Source organism: Terrapene carolina, unplaced genomic scaffold, assembly GCF_002925995.2.
Source record: "Terrapene carolina triunguis isolate 2854851 unplaced genomic scaffold, T_m_triunguis-2.0 Scaffold836, whole genome shotgun sequence".
In the NCBI taxonomy this organism is placed as follows: Eukaryota; Metazoa; Chordata; order Testudines; family Emydidae; genus Terrapene; species Terrapene triunguis.
Genome location: NW_020665187.1, coordinates 3,767,648 through 3,786,812, shown reverse-complemented (window position 1 = coordinate 3,786,812; position 19,165 = coordinate 3,767,648). Strand labels below are relative to the sequence as shown.

The 19,165-nt window shown below is 47.2% G+C and overlaps 1 protein-coding gene across 1 annotated transcript; it reads right to left on the bottom strand.

The window, feature by feature from the left end:
- Positions 1–299: 299 nt before the first annotated feature.
- Positions 300–12,870, bottom strand: CELA1 (chymotrypsin like elastase 1). Its single transcript, XM_024218441.2, has 8 exons — positions 12,831–12,870; positions 11,883–11,965; positions 10,298–10,398; positions 6,990–7,115; positions 5,622–5,758; positions 3,908–4,053; positions 2,372–2,521; positions 300–317 (listed from the first exon to the last, which is right to left on the bottom strand). Exons 1-8 carry the CDS (start codon positions 12,868–12,870, stop codon positions 300–302), a joined length of 801 nt encoding a protein of 266 aa, XP_024074209.2.
- Between the last annotated feature and the right edge of the window lie 6,295 nt (positions 12,871–19,165).

Genomic DNA, 19,165 nt, shown 5'->3' with positions numbered 1-19,165 from the left:
GAGGAATTTCAGTTTGTCAAAAGACATGAAATTGTGTAAAAGGGTCCTGATTCTGTCATCTCATATCTGCTTAGACTGGAGAAGAAAAGGATTTTGTATGTGGTTTTGTCACTATTGAACAGAGAAGAGAGTAATTTTAACAGTTTTATTGGCATTAGAGTTACAGGTATAACCCTGCAGATCAAATGGGATAATAGAGAAGATGGGCAGTAGAGAAGATGAAGATGGACCGCGTGTGAATGTATTCCGATTAGGGAAAGAGGTTCTTCTTTGACGTTGATTCCATCCTCTCAGTCTGTTCAGTTGGAGTTAATTATCTGAAAGGAGGAAAAAAATAATCCACTACCACATCAGACAGTTTCTCAAGAGTCTTCAACAGAGTGGCATCAATCGAAGGCATGGAAGCATGAATGAAGCTGATGCATTATTAAATCTCTAAGCTGGGAAAGCTCCAGGTGGCCAACTCTAAAAACTTCAGTTCCTGATAAAAGGTTGCAGCACATAAATAGTTGTGTGCAGAATTGGGAACTGGCACAGACTGGCTGGAACAGCTGCCATTAACCTCACTGCCTCCGCAACTTTCCATCTCTTCGGATAGACTTCAAGGCCAGAAAGACCAGGAGATCATTTAGTCTGACCTCCTGTATAACACAGGTTTTAGAATCTCACCGTTACCCTGGCACTGAGCCCGACTTGTGTTTGGCTAAAGCACATTTACCAGAAAGGCATCCAATCTTGATCTGAAGACATCAAGAGATGGAGCATCCACCACTTCTCTTGGCAATTTATTCCAATGATTTATCACCCCCACTGTTAAAAATGTGCCTTCATCTCACCCAAGTTCTTTTCTCCCTTGCAAATGCTTCCTGCTCAGCGTCCCCTACTATATATGGTCTTTTTTGGTACTATATAATTCTTTAACTATCATCTGTTTAATTCCATAACTATACTATTGATCTCATAAAGCCTGTGTGATACTTCTGATGGACACGATCCAAACCGGAAATCGGAGAGGGGTCAGAGAAGTGAAACTCCCAACTCCAACGGTTGGAAGTGGATCCCATGGCTGGAAGTTGAAACTAGACAAATTCAGACTGGAAATAAGGTGCAAATTTATGACAGGGAGGGTAATTAGCTATTGGAACCATTTATCAAGGCTTCTGGTGGATTCTCCATCACGGACCATTTTTAAATCAAGACTGGATGTTTTTCTAATAGATCTGCCCTAGGAATTATTCTGGGAAGGTTCTATGGCCTATGTTATCCAGGAGGTCGGACTAGATGAACACAATGGTCCTTTCTGGCCTTGGAATCAAAATGAAGTGTATTACTCTGGCATGGCACAACCTCAGATTCATAGATTTTAAGGTCAGAAGGGACCACTGTGATCACCTCATGCCAGTGGTTCTCAATCTGTGGCCCAGTCAGCACAGCACTGCAGTCCAGGTGACATCCACAGGGCTATACTGGTAGTTTTGATGTGGCCCACAATGGTAAATAGGTTGAGAACCACATTCTTGTCGGACCCTCCTGCATAACCCAGGCCAGAAAGAACCTCATTCAGTGATTCTTGCATCCTAGTTCAAACTGCAGTTGAAACAGCATCTTTTTTACACCAAGACATTCAATTTTTGATTTAAAACACTTCATGCAATGGAGAATTCACCACTTCCCTTGATGAGCTGTTCTAATGGCAAGTTCCTCTCCCTGTTAAAATTTGTCTAGCTTCGTATTCCAGCCACTGGATTTCGTTATGCCTTTGTCTGCTAGATTAAAGAATCCCCCAGCCTCAGATATGATCTTCCTGCGTAAATATGTCTAGACCGCCGCTTCTTAACTTTGTCCCTTCATTGCTGTTTTCCATCAATGCTAGCAGGGGAGAACATCACATGGGGGAGAGTTGACAGAAGACATGGTTAGGATCCCTTCGCATCAAAGTGAGATTATACTCTCATGGCGGGTAATGATCAGATCTGGTAACCAACACCCAGATGGAAACACCTGAACATAAATTATAGCAATTCAGTAGGGATGCTAATACTGCAAACTGAATCTCGGGTGGAAGAATGCTGAATGGCAATCAATCCGACAGAGATCCCCTGAGGCAATGCCCTTAGGAGAAGTAGCTCTTGGCTGGTTTGGGAAAAAAACACATGGTTAATGTGCTCTATCCGCCCTCTCCCATGCTGCAGCCACCATGCGTGGGGAGGGTTTCTAGCCACACTCTTCGGCATGACTGCAGAGACATGTGTCCTGCAGCTGGCTCAGAACAGCTGACATAATTAGAACAAAACAACTGCAAGCAAGACGTCTTTGTCTGCAGCGGGGTGTTTCCTCATTGCAGTTTCCCTTCTGTGCAAAGCCAACTTACGTTATTGATCCAGGAAATGTAGGCAGACACCCGGGTGAACACCGTGGGCTTCTGGTAGACGTTACAGCCCGAGGCGGAAACAAAACTGGTCACTCCATGGACGTAGTACTTGCCACTCACCAGGCAGTTCAGAGGGCCCCCAGAATCGCCCTGCAGAGCAAAGCCAAAGGGCAACAAAACTTTGCACGAATTGCAACGAACAGCAATGCTTTGCCCTTCTTAGCACTTTCCAACAGACAACCTCAATGTGCTTTCAAGGCTCCACGTCTCCCCTTCCCCGGTGAAGTAGGACTATCTGAGTGAGTTGACGGGACAGAATCGCCAGCATTAAAATACAGGCATCCTGACCTGTGGAACTCATTGCCAGGGGATGTTGGGAAGGCCAAAACTATAACAGGGTTCATAAGAGAACTAGTTAAGTTCATGGAGGATAGATCCATTAATGACTATTAGCCAAGATGGTCGGGGATGCAACCCCATTGCTCTGGGTGTCCCTAGCCTTTGACTGCCAGAAGCTGGGAGTGGATGACAAGGGATGGATCACTCGTTTGCCTGTTCTGTTCATTCCTTCTGAAGCATCTGGCATTGGCCACCATTAGAAGACAGGATACTAGGCTAGATGGACCCTTGGTCTGACCCACTGGGGCTGTTCTTACGACAACTCTTCCTGGGCCATCCACTGGTCCATACAACTCCTCTTCCCACAATATATAGGGCAATGTCTGTTGAATTCATTTCTTATCAGCACTTATATAACACCCTGGTGAGTGCAGGGTCCCCCTCGGTGCCCAATCCACAGAGGATACAAGTCTGTTACATCCCCAGCTATCACATGTTGGCTTTTCAGCGTATGCTGCAGCAGCTCATGTTTTTAGTTCTGGAGGTCCCCAGTTCCGTTCCCAGAGTGTTGATCAAGGTGGTGGCCAGACTTGCAGCACAATTCATTTGGCACAGCAGCTGCGTGAAGCCTTGTAAGGGGTTACTGCAAACTAACGCAGCAGCTGGCAAAGCCCCAACGGCAGCCTGACTTTCAAAGACAGAATGCCGAGCTGGAAGTCAGCACAGGAGAAGAGAATGGAAAAGCGAGGAGTCACTTGGATAGTCATTTTCCCCCCAGCCCTAACCACCTGGAAAGGGGACAGAGCCAAGTGAACATTGAGGGAGTATGATCTCCAGCTTCGACCCACCAACCCAAGTAACATACAATACCCAAGCTTAACCCCTACACAGCACCTCCCTCCCAGGAGGCGGAGCGCCCTTCTACAGGGCTATTCATCTGAAAGTGCTTTGGCAAGGAATTGACTGATGGGTGACACAGAGAGGGGAAATGACCAGACCGAGATCACACACCAGGTAAGTAGCAGAGCCAGGAACAAAACCCAGGTCTCCTGACTCCCAGTCCAGTGCCACCGGACCCCAATTAGAAACAATACCCAAGTGTAACCGTTATATATATAGCACCTCCCTCCAAGGGGGTGACAAGAGCGGCTAAGACCCTGGGACCGCTCTTGCTTGGTTCAATCGCTCGTCAGTTACCTGGCAACCAGAGCGCACACCGTCACCTCCGGCACACACCATGGTGTTCTTGACCGTGGAGCCCCAGTAAGCGTAACCGGAGCAGATACTGTAAGAGACGACGGGAAGCGGCGCTTGCTGCAGGATTTGAGCCAGCTGCCCATTAGCTACGCAAAACAAATCGGAGACCCGGGGTTAGTTTACAAGGAAGATGGCCCGTTTTTCCCCCCCAGACACCTGGGGTGAAGTTCTGGGCTGCAGGATCAAACGCAACCAACTTCGGTATCTAGAATCCCTTTGTATTTTCTTACACGTTGGCCAACTTCAAATCCAATATCTGAGCTTTGCTGTGCTAATCTCTCCCCTGTTATGGAGTTATGGCCATAAAACTTGGCTGGGAATTTGTTTTCAATGAGCTCGAAAGCAAGGGATTGGAGTCAGGCTGGACTGTTACGGACACGTCTCAGGATGCTCAAATTATAAGTCATTTACTGGGCCTGATTCTGAGCTCATTTTTATTAGCGTAAATTACACGCAACTTTAGAGTTACACCCAGTGTTAAGATCAGAACGAGGCCCAACAGTTCTTAAATTTGCTTTAGTCTAGTGCATTTTCTGGCAAAGCAGGAGCTTCTAAAGGCGATACCACAGCAAAGTGAGAGTGCAGGACAGCGGCGTATTATCGCCTAGGCCTAGGGCAGCAAATTGGCAGGGGCGGCAAATTTATAATAGCAGCATTTTTGTAATCGCGGCATCAGTGACGCCGCGAGTCTACCAGTCATAGCACGTATTGAAACCACCAATGATGGCGCGACGCCATTTAGTAAACATACTCGCGAGAATGCTAAACTCTGACCGGAAGGAAGAAATTAAGCGGTTCTCAGTTAAAAAAAAAAAAGCTATACAAAAGAAAGAAAGGGAAAATGAAATGATAGCAAAAATGCGCAAAATAGATTCCTTTGTTGCATCAGTTAGTGCTGACCGTGAGACAGAAAAAATAGTTGAAAGTAGCAGTGAAGTAAAAAGTGAAAATATTGGTGTTGATACTGAAAATATTGATGTTTAATAAGTTCATATGGGGCCGGAGGTAGCAATTATTTCAGGGCCTGGGGCGGCAAAATCATTAATCCGCCACTGGTGCAGGATGACCCCACATTTCCTTGGGGTGTTCTCAGGCCTCATGAGAATCAGTGAGCTGACTGCAGCTCTGACACTCCTCCATAGCATGTCTTGACTTAGCTGGTGCAGCCAGGAACAGCATTGTCCTGCATGTCAGGTTGTTTTGCAAAACCATCGAGGAGGAATGAAGTGAGGCCAAGCTCCCTCTGGAGGGGGAGCAAACAGGGTTTAGATCTTATGCACCAAACTACAGACCGGGGTGGAATCCTGGTCCCGTAGAATGGCAAAACTCCCAATAAGGCCAAAATTTCACATAGGTCTTGTGTAACAAGTGATACTTTGGCCCTTCTATAGCACATTCAATGAGAGGGGCTTAAAGGGCTTTGCAAACCATTAACAAAGCCATGGGTCGCAACAACTTTGAGTGGTCACCACTGTTTTATACAGGGGGAAACTGAGGCACGGAACGGTCCGGGGCTTGTTCAAACTCTCAGGAAGTTTGGGGGCAAAGCGGGGATGCTAGTCACATCCAAGCCCCACCCACCTGCAAACCTGTGCCCTCAATCACTAGGCCATCCCATGCCCCGTCTGGAATGTTACTGAATTACGGCACTTACTCCTGGTCATGCCCCAGCCACTGATGTAGCAAGGATTGTTGTTTGGCAGAATCTCCTCTGAACGGGGCAGAGCGCCCAGCTGCACATAGGTGTTCAGAGACGCGCTCTGGGAGAGGCGGAGCAGAGCGATGTCGTAGCTGCAGAGGAACAAAGGAAACCGCGTCAAACGGCCTTTCACAGGCCTTTCAGAAATGGGTGCAAATAGGTTGCATTTAAGTGACCCCGCTGTCGCTGATAGTAAAACCTAGACTGGGGCTTTCAAAGGAGGGGAGGGATAGCTCAGTGGTTTGAGCATTGGCCTGCTAAACCCAGGGTTGAGAGTTCAATCCTTCAGGGGGCCATTTAGGGAACTGGGGTAAAAATCTGTCAGGGGGTTGGTCTAGATGACCTCTTGAAGTCCCTTCCAACCCTGATATTCTATGAAAGGAGCCCCAATCAATTGAAAGCAGGGGGCGGGACCACCATGTTGCATGACAGACGCTTGACAAAATTACTGTACTTCATGACAAACGCTGGGGGGTGGGGTTATGTCATTTAATTTTTTTCAAAAACTGCCACGGACCTCAAAATTTACACCACGGACACTTGTTGTCTGTGTACGGACACGTTGCTGACCCCAGACCGAAAGCCAGTTGGAGCTGGGCACCGAACTCTTTGCTCTTTTGAACAACCGAGCCCTAATGTCCCATAAAGAATGCACAGAAAGGGCTGACTTGAGTCCCTTCCTCAGGCACATTCCCGCCGAAGGACAGCACAGAGGACTGAATGAGGACCCAGCACTGGGCCTCGTATTATTAAGCAGATGCTTGATCAGGTAGCAAAATACCTGTGCTCACTGCCAGCCCAACCCAGAAGCACTCAGTACCATCAGAAGCCCAGCTCCCCAGCGGCTAGTCTGTCGGAGGATCCTTATTGTTACCCAAGACCGTCTGTATGGAAAAAGTATGCAGGCCCAAGTGCTACCCTGGTACCCATTAGAGGTGTATGAAGACACTGGCCAAACTGGAGTCTGCTTTCCCTATTTGCAAACACTGTTTGTTCTGCCTGTGCAACTCGACCTCCTTAGGCCCTGGACCATCCTACTCTGGTCTGAACCTATCTATCGTACCAGCGAAGAACTCTATGGAGTGGGACCTGCTCCAAGATATCCATTTGGCTTCTGATTCCACCGAAGATTTTTGAATACTGTCTATATTGGGTGCTAGTTCAGGCCGTACATCACTGAGTATCTCAGAGGAAGGATGCGCCAAGTGCAGCGCATTCCGATTTCTTCAGCTGCATGTAAGGAGCTGGGACTTTGTGACCTTAGACGTGAAATCCCTTAGCCAAGCCATGCAGGCGGCTGGTGTGAAAAAGGAGGTGCCTTACCCAGCAGCGACATTGTTGCTGTTCCAATAAGGATGGATGAACTTGCTCCCCACGCTCAAATACTGCTCCGTGCCATCGTTCTGATTCAGGTTGTACTCACCAACGACCACCCGGAAAGTCAAGGATCTGTGGATAAGAGGGACAAGCTGTGATGTGTTGTAAGGTGCCAACTTGGCATCGATCCCCCTTCGCCCCCAAGTCCCATCGGCATCGTGAGGCCACTGGAACGTGAGCCAGTCTCCTTTCTCTACTTCTGAGGGGAAGGGTGCTGAACGTAATGTTGATAACTAACCCATCTATAGCTCTTTCTTATCAGATCGTCACAACCTTTAATGTATTTATCCTTGCAACATCTCTGGGGGGTAGGGAAGTATTACTGACCCCATTTTACAGATGGGGAACTGAGACCTAGAGAGGCTAAATGACTTGCCTAAGGTCACACAAGAAGTCTGTGGCAGAGCAGAGAACCAAACCCTGGTCTCCCAAGTTGTAGACTAGTGCCTGAACCACTTGTCCATCCTTCCCCTGACTAGGAATCGCCATACTGGATCAGATCCAGGAACTCATGGAAGATTGAGTACAGGCCTCAGGACTGGGCCTTGAATTATTAAATAGATGCACGATAAGAAGTAACGAAGTCCTGTCTGAGAGGCCAGGACCAGCTACTCCAGAGGAAAGTTCAAGAAACCCTGTAACGGGCAATTCGTGAAATAAACTGCACAATGGGCATTTTTCTGCCTAACTCTGGAGCGGGCTGAAATTTTTCCATTGAAATGTAATCTCATAAAAATCACAGAAATGTCAGGTTTAAGAGGTCATCTAGTCCAGCGGTTCTCAAACTGTGGGAGACAACCCCGTTTTCATGGGGTCGCCAGGGCCGGTGTTCGACTTGCTGGGGCCCGGGGCTGAAGCCAAAGCCCCACCGTCCGGGGCCGAAGCCCACAGGCTTCAGCCCTGAGTGGCAGGGCTCAAGTTTCACTAGCCTCAGGAGTCAAAGTTTTTCCTAATATCCATTTGGATGAAAGGCAGCTTTTATTTTTTTTGGCGCCGAACACTAAAATTTGAGGTGAAAAATTATTTCCCATTCAATTTTCCAGTTTCCCCAGTGAAAAGCCAAGAATTTTCACTGAAAATGGTTTTAGGAAAAGCCATTTTAAAAACATGATTTTGGTTTTTCTATAAAAATGTGGGCAATTCTGACAAAATACGGGGGAAAATAAAAGAACGGTATACATTGCTTGGGAAAATAATTCGCATTTTTCAGCCAGCTCTAGCTAGCACCCCCCCCAGAAACACTCAGTGGTTGGATTCTGCCCTGCAGCGGGGGTGAGAGAAGAAGTGTGTGTTTTGACACACACAGGCCCCACCAGGAAGGGGGATGAGCTACTTAAGTCATGTTTGGATTGGACTTGCTAAGAGCCAACATTGCATTGTTGGTAGTTTCAGATGCTGCTTGGAATGGGCAGAGTTATACACAGGAGAGTGCGTATGTAACACGCTTTGTGTGCTACAGGCACTGGTTAGAGTTAGAGGAGGCTTAGTGCCTCCCCTCGCCCAAATCTCTGTCCAGCCATGCCAGGGCAGGGCGTCGCAGGGGGAGGGTCCTGCCTATGCACTAGATGATTCCCAGCAAGTGAAGCTAGATTCCTCAGTCCCAGCAGTGACTGCTGGCTCCTGAGCAGTGCTCCATGGGAATGGGAAAGAGGGGATCCTGAGGTGATTGTGGGGGAGAAGGGGAGTCCCAAAGGCAGGGGGAATCCTGAGACCCTGCATCCAACGGCGCCTGGGCCAGGAAAGGGGAGGGATGTCATGGGGGGGAGGGCCCCACCTGCGTGCGAACACACGTCTCCTGTGATGCTCACAAATTCAGAGCCCACCCCAGCACTGAGAGCCAATGGGTCAGAGCAGGGAGCCGGGCCCAGCCCTGCGGGACAGGCACAGCCGTGGCGGGGTGAGAGTGGGGCGGACGGGCTCCCCCTCCGCCTCCTCCCAATATTTTCACCAGGCACCTATGGCAACAGGTTCCCCCCTCTGTGCTGCTCCTCAGAGGATAGGAGTTGTCACAGCCCCTAGCTACAGAGCCTGGAGTCTTTCGCTCAAGCTGTAGTTCTGGAGGACTCCGGTTCAATCCCCGGTGCGTTGGCCGTCACACACGCTCAAGCAACGTCCACCCATGAAGGGAAGCCGAGAAAGCTGCAGGCGTACAACAGACATCCAGCATAATGAGATAATAACGTAGCATGTAATGATGTATGATTTAACCATATCCTGCCAGCCACCCTTTTTGAATAGCAGAAAGGAACGGCCTAATGCGCCATTAGTAGAAATGCATCCGCCAGAATTTGTGTGTGTCTGAATTGATTTCAAGGCAGTAACAGACCTCTGAGGGTCACCATTTTGTGGTAGGTTTAGCATTTTAAAATAAGTAAAAGAATGCCATGATTGTTTTCTTTTGCATTGCAACTTAATGTTCCTGTTCAAAATGTTCTGTGTAAATTAATTCTGTTGTGTGTGTGAATGAGGAATGTGTGTATTAAGAGATAAGTGTGAAGGCCGTCGCTGAACCAGATGGTCTACGGAGGAACCGGAGTCAGACGCAAGGAGGCTGCAACACGCCCCTATTGAAATGTCAGAGGAGGGCAGTTTGACGACTCTAAAGATGAGGCAGGCACCTATCAATGGGGACAAGATAGCATGGAGTAACTCCCTGAGAGACTTGATAAAAGAATGAGATAAAGGATGAAAAGGACAATTTAAGAAAACAAGCACTTGTCAAACAATTGATTACAGCATGATGGTGCAAAACTCATTGGTACCAATGAAGGAAAATCACTATATAACAGGGTGCCTTGCCATGAAGCTTTGGGTTCGTCCTGCCAAGACTTCCCCGGAACATTGTCTTGCGACCGACAGAACCTGGCTCCTACCTCCCCGTGATCAACCTAGCTGGCCACTAGATTGATCCGGACTCTGGACTGGTAACTATAACATCAACTGATGGGACAGTGTGTGTGCGTGTGTGTGTGTGTGTGTGATTGAATGCATATGCTAGTTGTATCTTCAATCAATGTGGCGTATTGCCTTTTCCCCTGAAAAAGAGCCCATGTACTTCTTATAAGCATAACGCTCATCCTCTGCTAAAAGCACACCCCCCCCCCCGCATCTTCTCCTTGGCTTCAGAGAGCAACTCCCCTCCTTGCCTGGTGCATTGCCAGTTCCCACTCCTGCTTTAGACCCTGCCCCCTCATCTGATTAAAAAGTCTCTTTAATGGGCAGATAAACCAACCAACCACCGTGGTCTCCATTACCTGTCCACGCAGTGAGCCGCAGTCATCACCCAGTTCTGCCTCACCAACGTCCCACCGCAGGTGTGATACCATTGTCCACCAGAGTAATACTGGAGCGAAATCTAGATTTTGGGTGACGAAAGGGAAAGAGAGAGATAATAAGACAGCAAATATCATAATGCCACTATATAAATGCACAGGACACATCCACATCTTGAATATCGTGTGCAGTTCTGGTTGCCCCATCTCAATTTGGAACAGCTTCCACATGAGGAAAGGATAGAAAGACTTTGGACTGTTCATCTTAGACAAGAGATGACTAAGGGGCGATATGATAGAGGTCTATAAAACCATGAATGGTGTGGAGAAAGTGAAAGTGTTATTTACCCCTTTACATAACACAAGAACTTGGGGTCATCCAATGAAATGAATAGGTGGCAGGCTTAAAAACAAACAAAAGGAAGCACGTCTTCACACAACGCCCAGTCAACCTGTGGAACTCATTGCCAGGGGATGTTGTGAAGGCCAAAACTATAACTGGATTTAAAAAAGAATTAGATAAGGTCATGGAGGATATTAGCCAAGATGGTTCAGGGATGCAACCCCATGCTCCGTGTTTCCCTCAGTCTCACTGCCAGATGGTGGGACTGGACGACAGGAGATGGATCACTCAATAATTGCCCTGTTCTGTTCATTCTTCTTGAAGCATCTGGCATTGGCCATTGTTAGAAGACAGGATACCTGGTCAGATGGACCATTGGCCTGGCCCAGCATGGCCATTCTTATGTTCTCATGGTGGAAGAGGAGAGCTGCATTTTAAAGAGGAAATATCTCACAAAGGATGCAACACCTCTCACCAGCCCAAAGTGAATGTGCATCAGGTGCATGAAGAAACAGTCTTGCTTCTGTATGCACCAGGCACATCACATTAGCTGGTTTAAGCATTGGGCCATGGTTTATGGACTTAGTCTAAGCAGGATGTGGGGCTAAAGTAGCTGGTTGGCTGGGGCTCCAGACATTACCTAGTGAAAAACAAAACACCACCACCAAACGAGAAGCTAAGGGCCGACTGGTCAGGGCTGGGGTCTGCACGGAGGCATTCCTCACAAAGCTGAACTGGCAATGTGGCCTTGTGCCAAGGCAGTAACAGAAAAGAATAGAGATGCCCACTTTAGATGCTCATCATCCCAGACACGCACACCCCTCTCTCACCCCAGGACAGGCTCAGGTGAGAGATGGGTCTAAGCCTTGAAGTTCGGATCAGTCTCTGGACTTCTCCAGGTTGGGAGTTCCAGTTTGAGTCAATCCCTCCTCTTTGTTATATGCTAAATGCTTCTCTTACAGGCAGCTTTGGTGTTGACATGCACGTTGTACAACACAGCTTGGGCTTTAGAACTGGCAAAGGCGAATCCCACGTGGCCGCCCCAAGCAGGAAAACCGTAAATCGTTGGCTTTCAGCTGTGATTCAGCTGCTATTTCCCCTTGGGAGCGGCTAATCTGCAGACTCAGGTATTCTGTACGCCATTCCATCTGTGCACCCTCCTTGGGTTGTTACTGGGAGGACAGTTAGATGGCGAAGGGACTTAGAAGTTGACATTGTACTCACCTGCGATGGCCATGCACCGCGCTGTGCATTACTACCCCCAACAACACGCCCATTGTCTTCCAGCGACTCTTCCAAACAGTGTCCTTCAGGAGTAAAAAAGGAACAACATCTGGAATAGCTTCTGCAGGAGGAACCCCCAGTCCCATCACATCTCTGTTGTTTCCACCACAGGACGGGAGTCTAGACTTGCTTTTACTCCCTTTCTTGCAGAGAACATTTCCCGGCTCCAACTCCTCCGAGATAGAGTTTGAGAAGTGAAATGAAGTGCTCTGAGTGCCAGGCATCCCAGCTTTAATGATGAGGGGGGCAGATGTACGACCTTACTTAGCACCCACAGTGGGGGCCAGTTTTCCAGGAGAACTGCATACACATTGTGTGTGGACCTCTTGAAAGTCTGAAGTGCCCCAATGGGAAATGTTAGGCGCAGATAGGGTGACCAGATGTCCCGATTTTAGGGTCTCTCTCTTATATAGGTTCCTATTACCCTCCACCCCCATCCCGATTTTTCACACTTGCTGTCTGGTCACCCTAGGAGCAGAGCAACTTTGAAAACTGTGAGGCCCTTGGGGATTAGGGAAGAGATTAATTTCTGGAGGGAAAATGGACCTCTCTCTTATAAGGCAATGGAGGTTTTTCCTCATGTAGATGACTGACCAGTGCACAGTGTGGCAAAACCAGCCACCGCAAAGCACATTTCAGTGAAAACTTCAGTCCTAGCTTAGACTTCAGTGGATTTCCCCTGAGAATACCTATTCTGGATGTGCCCCTCCAGCTACCTCTTCGGGGTGGGGATTTTTATTGTCTATGGTCGTACAGTGGCAAGCACAACAGGTCCCTAGGGTGGCTGAGGCCTCTATAGTTGCTACTTCAACATACGTGGTAACCAATAAGTTTCTTAGCACCAGAATGCAAGACATCACCGCCTCAAAAAACAAAACCCCCACTTACCACAGAGGACAAAGACAGCGAGGAGTAGTAGTTTCAGCATCATGAGCGAATGGTAGGGACAACCTCAGTCACTCCACTTCCTGTATGCTTCTGGGTCTTGTCTCTCGTACTATGGCTGGTGTTAAATAGATTCCTATGGGGAGGAGGGGATGGGAAGAAATGCAGGTGATTTGGAAATACAAACAGAAAACTCCTTTTCTAACAAAACACACATTTCATTCTTGGTTCCAGCGAAGGTCAAGGCTGAGACCTGGCATGGAGGGCACCAGATGCCAATAAACTCTCTGGAGAGTTAAAAAAGAGGTTGTTTTACAAATCTAGAATGTGCTCTGAGAAATTGGAAGTGCAGAACCAAGTGAGCTGGGGGTGCCTGAACAACAAACGTGGGACCAGTTTCTCCATACCTGCGCCTCCTCTTGACCTCAGCTGGAGTGGTGGGTGCTCAGGATTAGGGCAAGAATTCAGTTTTTCCAAAAAAAGGTGTTTTTTTGCTCTGCGTCAGGACAAAAGAGAGAGCTTTTGAAATTTTTCATGGAAAACAACATGAAGGCCTTCTCCTTGCCTAGCCAATAGCCCAGTTGTCAGGACATGCACCTGGGATGTGGGAGACTCAGCTTTACGCCCTTGCCCTCCCTGATTTGGAGCAGCTGGGATTTTCAGAAGACTGAAGGGAGTTCGGTGCCCTAAACCCACTGAATTCCTTAAGATACTTTGAAAAATTCTCAGTAGTAGACCTAGGGGGAGGTATCGTCAGGGCTTGGAGAACCAAAGACTTACACATGATCAAGCAAAAGCTCAGTTGAGGAAGTCTACAAGGGGCACTTAGGAATTCTTGTCCCTTATCCCACATACCCCAACACAGAGCGTACCTGACTAACAAGATTCAATATATTTATTCTCTACCTTGCTCTACTGTACTGGATCTTCACGTGTCCTTCGCTAGAATCTAGTTTCCCTTCAATATCCAGGTCTGTACTTAAAAATGTCAGAGCAGATCCTCACAGCCCAAGTGTTCCCTGACCACTTACAATATGGTTGAAGTTTCTAGTGTGGATTGGACCTATGTGTATTGACACACTCACGTAACTGAGTCCGCACCTTTAACATGGACAAGGCTTTGGCCCAGTTACATAAACCCCAACTCAGATCCTGTCTATATTACACATTATACTTGTGTTCTGACTGGCCTTGTGAAAGCTGTATTTGTACCACACTGGGCCTCAGGGCCTTGTTTGGCTCTGTTAAAGGAGTTATAAATATATCGTGACCGGATAACCCTTTGACATGTTTCCTATTGATATGACCACCATGCTGTTTTGCAGCTGTGTGTATCTATAGCCTTAAAACTTCCAGCTTCCTTTGTGTTTGGGGAGCTGTTGTGATAAACATACGCAATTGTGACCATTGGAAAGCAGCTGTAATTGGGTCACAAAGCGTGCTGTTGGCAACACGTTCTTATTCAGCCCACTGGAGAGCATGTATTACGCATCCCCAGCTAGACAAGAAGGCCCTTTTGCGTCAAGCTGCAGAGGCTCACACTTTCAACTCTGAGATCCCCGACATCAGCCACCCCACTGAGACACCTTCCTAGAAGGCTGGTAAAACACCTTCAAAGACACACAGATTAGTTTCCATTCACCTTCTGGCAAAATGCAACCATCAGTGCAGTGCAGCAAGTGAGGGATTGGGGGTGGGGACAGGTACTTGTACCTGGTGTTGTGGACCCTGTTTAAGGGTCCTAGACACCATTTGACCCTTCCTCTCTCCATGGTATAAGAGCTAATTTAGATTCAACTGAGAGTCTTGTTACATCATTGGAGATTTTTAAGAGCAGGTTGGACAAACACGTGTCAGGGATGGTCAAGATAATACTTAGTTCTGCCTTGAGTGCCGGGGACTAGACTAGATGACCTCTCGAGGTCCCTTGCAGTCCTATGATTCTGTGATTCTAAAGGCACCCAAATTCATGGCAAGTGCCTCCCAGAACAGAAGAGGTCAACCCTGCTTCTGAGAGATCGGGGGAAGAGAATTTAGATACAAAACGTTTCTTCAGTGTAGTTTCCATTGGATTTGGTTCTGCGTAGTGGTTGGAACACACTTTCTAAATGGATAGCTTCCTGCCTGTGCTGATGAGATAGAGTATAGTACGTGTCTCAGGCAACATAACTCATGAGTGCCCACCACTGTCTGTCTTAGGCACTTTCATAATAATAAATTAATACCTAGCTCTTCTCAGCAGTAGATCTCCAAGTGTTTACCAAGGTGATCAGTATCGTTATTACGGATGGGGAAACCGAGGCACAGGTGGAGCAACTTGCCCAAGGCCACCCAGCAGGCCAGTGGCAGAACCCGGAACACAACCCAGGGCTCCCAACTCTCAGTCCAGCGTTACAGCTACTTACAGCAAACTGCCACCGTATGCCCACCATCATGGGACATATGCTTTCTCAGGCTTTGCCTACACCCAAGTTATACAATGCTTTAACTATGGTTAAGCAGTACCAACCCACCAGTGTGGACACATTTATACCGGTTTAAGAGGTGCCTTTACTCATAACTTATTCCCATACCGCAAAGGGAATAAGCATACCCATATAAGGCAAGTTCATACTGGTATAACTGCGTCACATAGAGATTTCTGACTGAAACAGTTACATCAGTACAAAAATCTGTGTGTAGAACAGGTATTTGTTTCTTTAGGTCCAAGATATGAGATTCTCATTTTCTCTAAGCTTATTTACTACCTACAACATGACAGCACGGGGAGATGGCTAGCTCAGTGGTTTGAGCATTGGCCTGCTAAACCCAGGGTTGTGAGTTCAGTCCTTGAGGGGGCCACTTAGGGATCTTGGGCAAAATCTGTACTTGGTCCTGCTAGTGAAGGCAGGGGGCTGGACTCGATGACCTTTCAAGGTCCCTTCCAATTCTAGGAGATAGATTCCTGTTGCTTTTTAATTAATGGAGATATCCTAACAAATTCCTCCTATCTATTAAACGCCCTGGTTCTTGAGAGCCATGCTAACACATTTCATAACTAGGGAGGTGCGTGCTAGTGACACTGTACTTCAGGTTGGATCTTGGTTTCTCCCATTTGACATGACATTAACAAGAGCCAAAAAACACAAACCGTGTTTTTAACTAACCAATGTCTGTTCTGGAAGAACAGGCTCTATGGCCCACAGCACAAATTATCCCACAGAGTGATCACTTTGAAAACGAGTTTGAGATATAGACATTCCGAATCAGTGGCTACACAAAAATAGCAACAAGCACTTGGGTAAAATCCCAACACTTTTAGCACCTGCTGTATTTCTGCTTTTTATCTTTGTTGAAGTACAACACGCCAGGAAATGTAGCCATGAAGTAAGAATAAGATAAGGGGTAAGGAACTGACTGCAGAAGAGCCAGAAACTATAGGCCTGTAAGAATAGTTTAAGCAGTTAGCATAAGTGCAAGGCCTGACAGCCTGCGTAGGAGTAGTTGCTTAATAAGTTAGCATAAGTAAGTGAACGAATAGTAACCCTAAGTCACAAGATGACATCAGGCTTTGTTTGCTGTTCTGTAATAATCACAAGTGTTGAAAACTGCTGCCAGGTAACTGCAAGAAGGCAGTTTGTACCAGTTCAGGGTATTTTTGGAGGGGAATATCAGCAAATGCCTAACCGCAGGTAACCATATTAATCCAATTGATGTATGTGTTAATGGTTTTCATTTAATTAATAGACTAACCGATAGGAGGAGGACACCCTATGAGGGTATGGAAGTTAAGATATTGTAAAGGAGGGAAGAGTATTCATACATATGCATGAAGGACATTATACAACATTTGGTCTTAGGTAAAACCCTTGGAGTTCTTCATTGGCACGCCAGGATCAGACTAGGATCTCTCTCAGTCCTTGGAGTTCCCCCCAGGACTAAGCGAGTCTATACACATGTAATGGTGCGGGTCGTCCTTACGGTGTTCTATTATCTCAGTTTACTTGTTTGGATGGTTTTACTTATTGGACTAATCACGGTAGTAATAAAACTTTTACAATTGCAGAAGGTCTTTCCCGATCCTGGGGCAAGAACCCTATCAAATTACAGAATGCTAATTGGGGAACCTAAACCAGTAAATATAATCAATAGACCTTCAGTAGATCAGGCAACAGAAAACGGTCTATGTAATAACTAATAAGTTAATATTTAAAACACATCACACCCAATAGGCAGCATTATTCAGAAGAAATGGGCTGTGAATAGCTGTTCGTCTTCAGGGTAATTCATCAGACTCTGAAATTGATGAGAAACTCAAGATGGTTGATATTGAACTTTGTAACAACAATGGGGTAGCATTTCCAGCACCATTCAATTGCATTGGTAGGTGGGGAGTTTTAATCAGAAGAAGGGACTTTATGAACAGGGATGAGATGGGATAAGCCAAACCAGTGTATGTCTGGGGTGCGTCAGGGAGAGGAAACAGAATGTGGCAGGACTGCAATAACTGAAAATAGTGCGCCGATTATACAAATTGTCTCAGTTGTGCAACTTTTCTCCGACTCCGCTTCAGTGCAAAACTCACGCGATCCAAGGATGCCTCCCTTACCAACTCCAGAATCAAATAGCTCAGGGCAGGTATAATCATGCTTTGTATCTTCCACTGCTGGCTATCAGAGCTTTCGACCAACGTTAGTTGAGCTCCATTACTCGGTTTAAGCCCCGTTCTCCAGAGGGGGAATCTGAACCACAATGCAGCAAAGCAAGTTGACCAAGGTCACAAAGCTGGTCAGTGGCGGAGTCCCGACTAGAACCTAACTCGACTCATGTATTGGGAAGGTAAGTACATTTACAAATTCTGAAGTGCTCAGAGACTATGGGAATGGGTGCCACGTAAGTACAGAAGATAGAGATCCATCCAATTAAGTCTGCTGGCCAATCAAACAGGACAAGGACCTGGGGACTTGTGACAACCAGCGAAGATACTTGGGACAAAGGGAAACTGACTGGGCACTGGTGCCCCACTGAAATTCATCCATAGTAGAGAGAGGCTCCAACAGAGGACAGTTGAGCAGGCGTGCTAGAGGGAGCAACCCTGGCTATTTTTCTAGGACACGTTTAATTGGCTGGCATTTTCGTGCTGACCTCAGGCCCTTTAATACTCTCAGCAGCCTAGAGGAATTACAAAGCAAGACCACTTCCGGGAGATTGTGCTCCAGTCATCCGGGCTGGAGGGGCGGCCTTCCCCATCCTACTCCAACATTAAGGGTTGGGGCTTGTGTCTGATCTTATTTTCCTTGCGCAATGGTGAACCTATCAAGCAGCAAAGAGGATACTCGAGTCCTTTGGGGGCAGTCAGGACTCTGGCGTTTGTCTGAGAGAACGAGGGCTAAAGAGGTGGATGGGGTAAGAGTGCCACCTAAAGGGGCCATACTAGAGTGACGGCTCTAGCATCAGCTTTTAGTGCTGTGAGGGGGTTTTCCTTCCAAACTGGGAAAGATCCCTCAAACTCATCAAGGTGCTCCAAAGGGAACTCCCCTCCGCTATCGGAGCTTAGGGAGTTTGAATGTGCCGGAACAGACCCCGCCTTTCCAAATCAAGCGCCTCGCAAACCATCGGTGCGCACCAGAGTGAACGCTTTGAGAACCTGCCACGCCTAGAAACAATCCGCGCCATGGCGCTACGTCGCGACTTGCCCCTGGGATCCAGGGACAGACGGCGGCGTTTGGGAAATGGACAGGAGCTCAAACCCCAAAAGGCAGCATGTAGCTTTGTCCTCCGGGGTGGATATTAACAGCGGGGCCTGGGAGTTCGCTTCCCCACCTCCGCCACTACTTTGGCAACACGTGTCTAGCTTATTATGCCAACAAAGTCTCATTTAAATATAACCCCCCACCCCAAATGAAATTAAATTGTGGAACTAACATGATATTTACCACCATTGCATTATTCACTCTGCTAGTATGGTCTATCCCCTTCCTCCCCCGCCCTGTATGTCTGTCTTTTCTATTTAGATTGAGTTCTCTGGGGGCAGGGACTGTAATGCTGTGTACAGTGGCGGCACAGCCATAATACGTGTGGTTAATAACTGAACTGAAAGGTGCGCCAACTCAGAAACAGCTGGGTGAAGTGTTTGTGGCTCTAGGGCCTGTTGAAGCAAACTGGGAACATCTGCTCCAAAGGAACCAAATCCAGACTGGATTCTTTTGTAAAATAGAACATCTCTTTATTTTAGGTTCAGGTCACATGTCCAAAGGTAGGTCGTCTCCCCCATTTCCAGGAAGATTTTTCAATTAAAATGAAATGGAATCGCTTAGAAACTAATGTAAACTACAGTATTCAAGTCTCAAAAAAGGGCT

Bases quoted from the DNA above. Each gene is read 5' to 3' on its own strand.
- CELA1 (XM_024218441.2), bottom strand. From the start codon at position 12,870: ATGCTGAAACTACTACTCCTCGCTGTCTTTGTCCTCTGTG. The intron at 4,054-5,621 runs GTAAGTGCCGTA...TGTTTTGCGTAG, and splicing joins TGGCTGGGGCATGACCAGGA to CTAATGGGCAGCTGGCTCAA. The intron at 2,522-3,907 runs GTAACTGACGAG...TTTGCTCTGCAG, and splicing joins GTGTGCGCTCTGGTTGCCAG to GGCGATTCTGGGGGCCCTCT.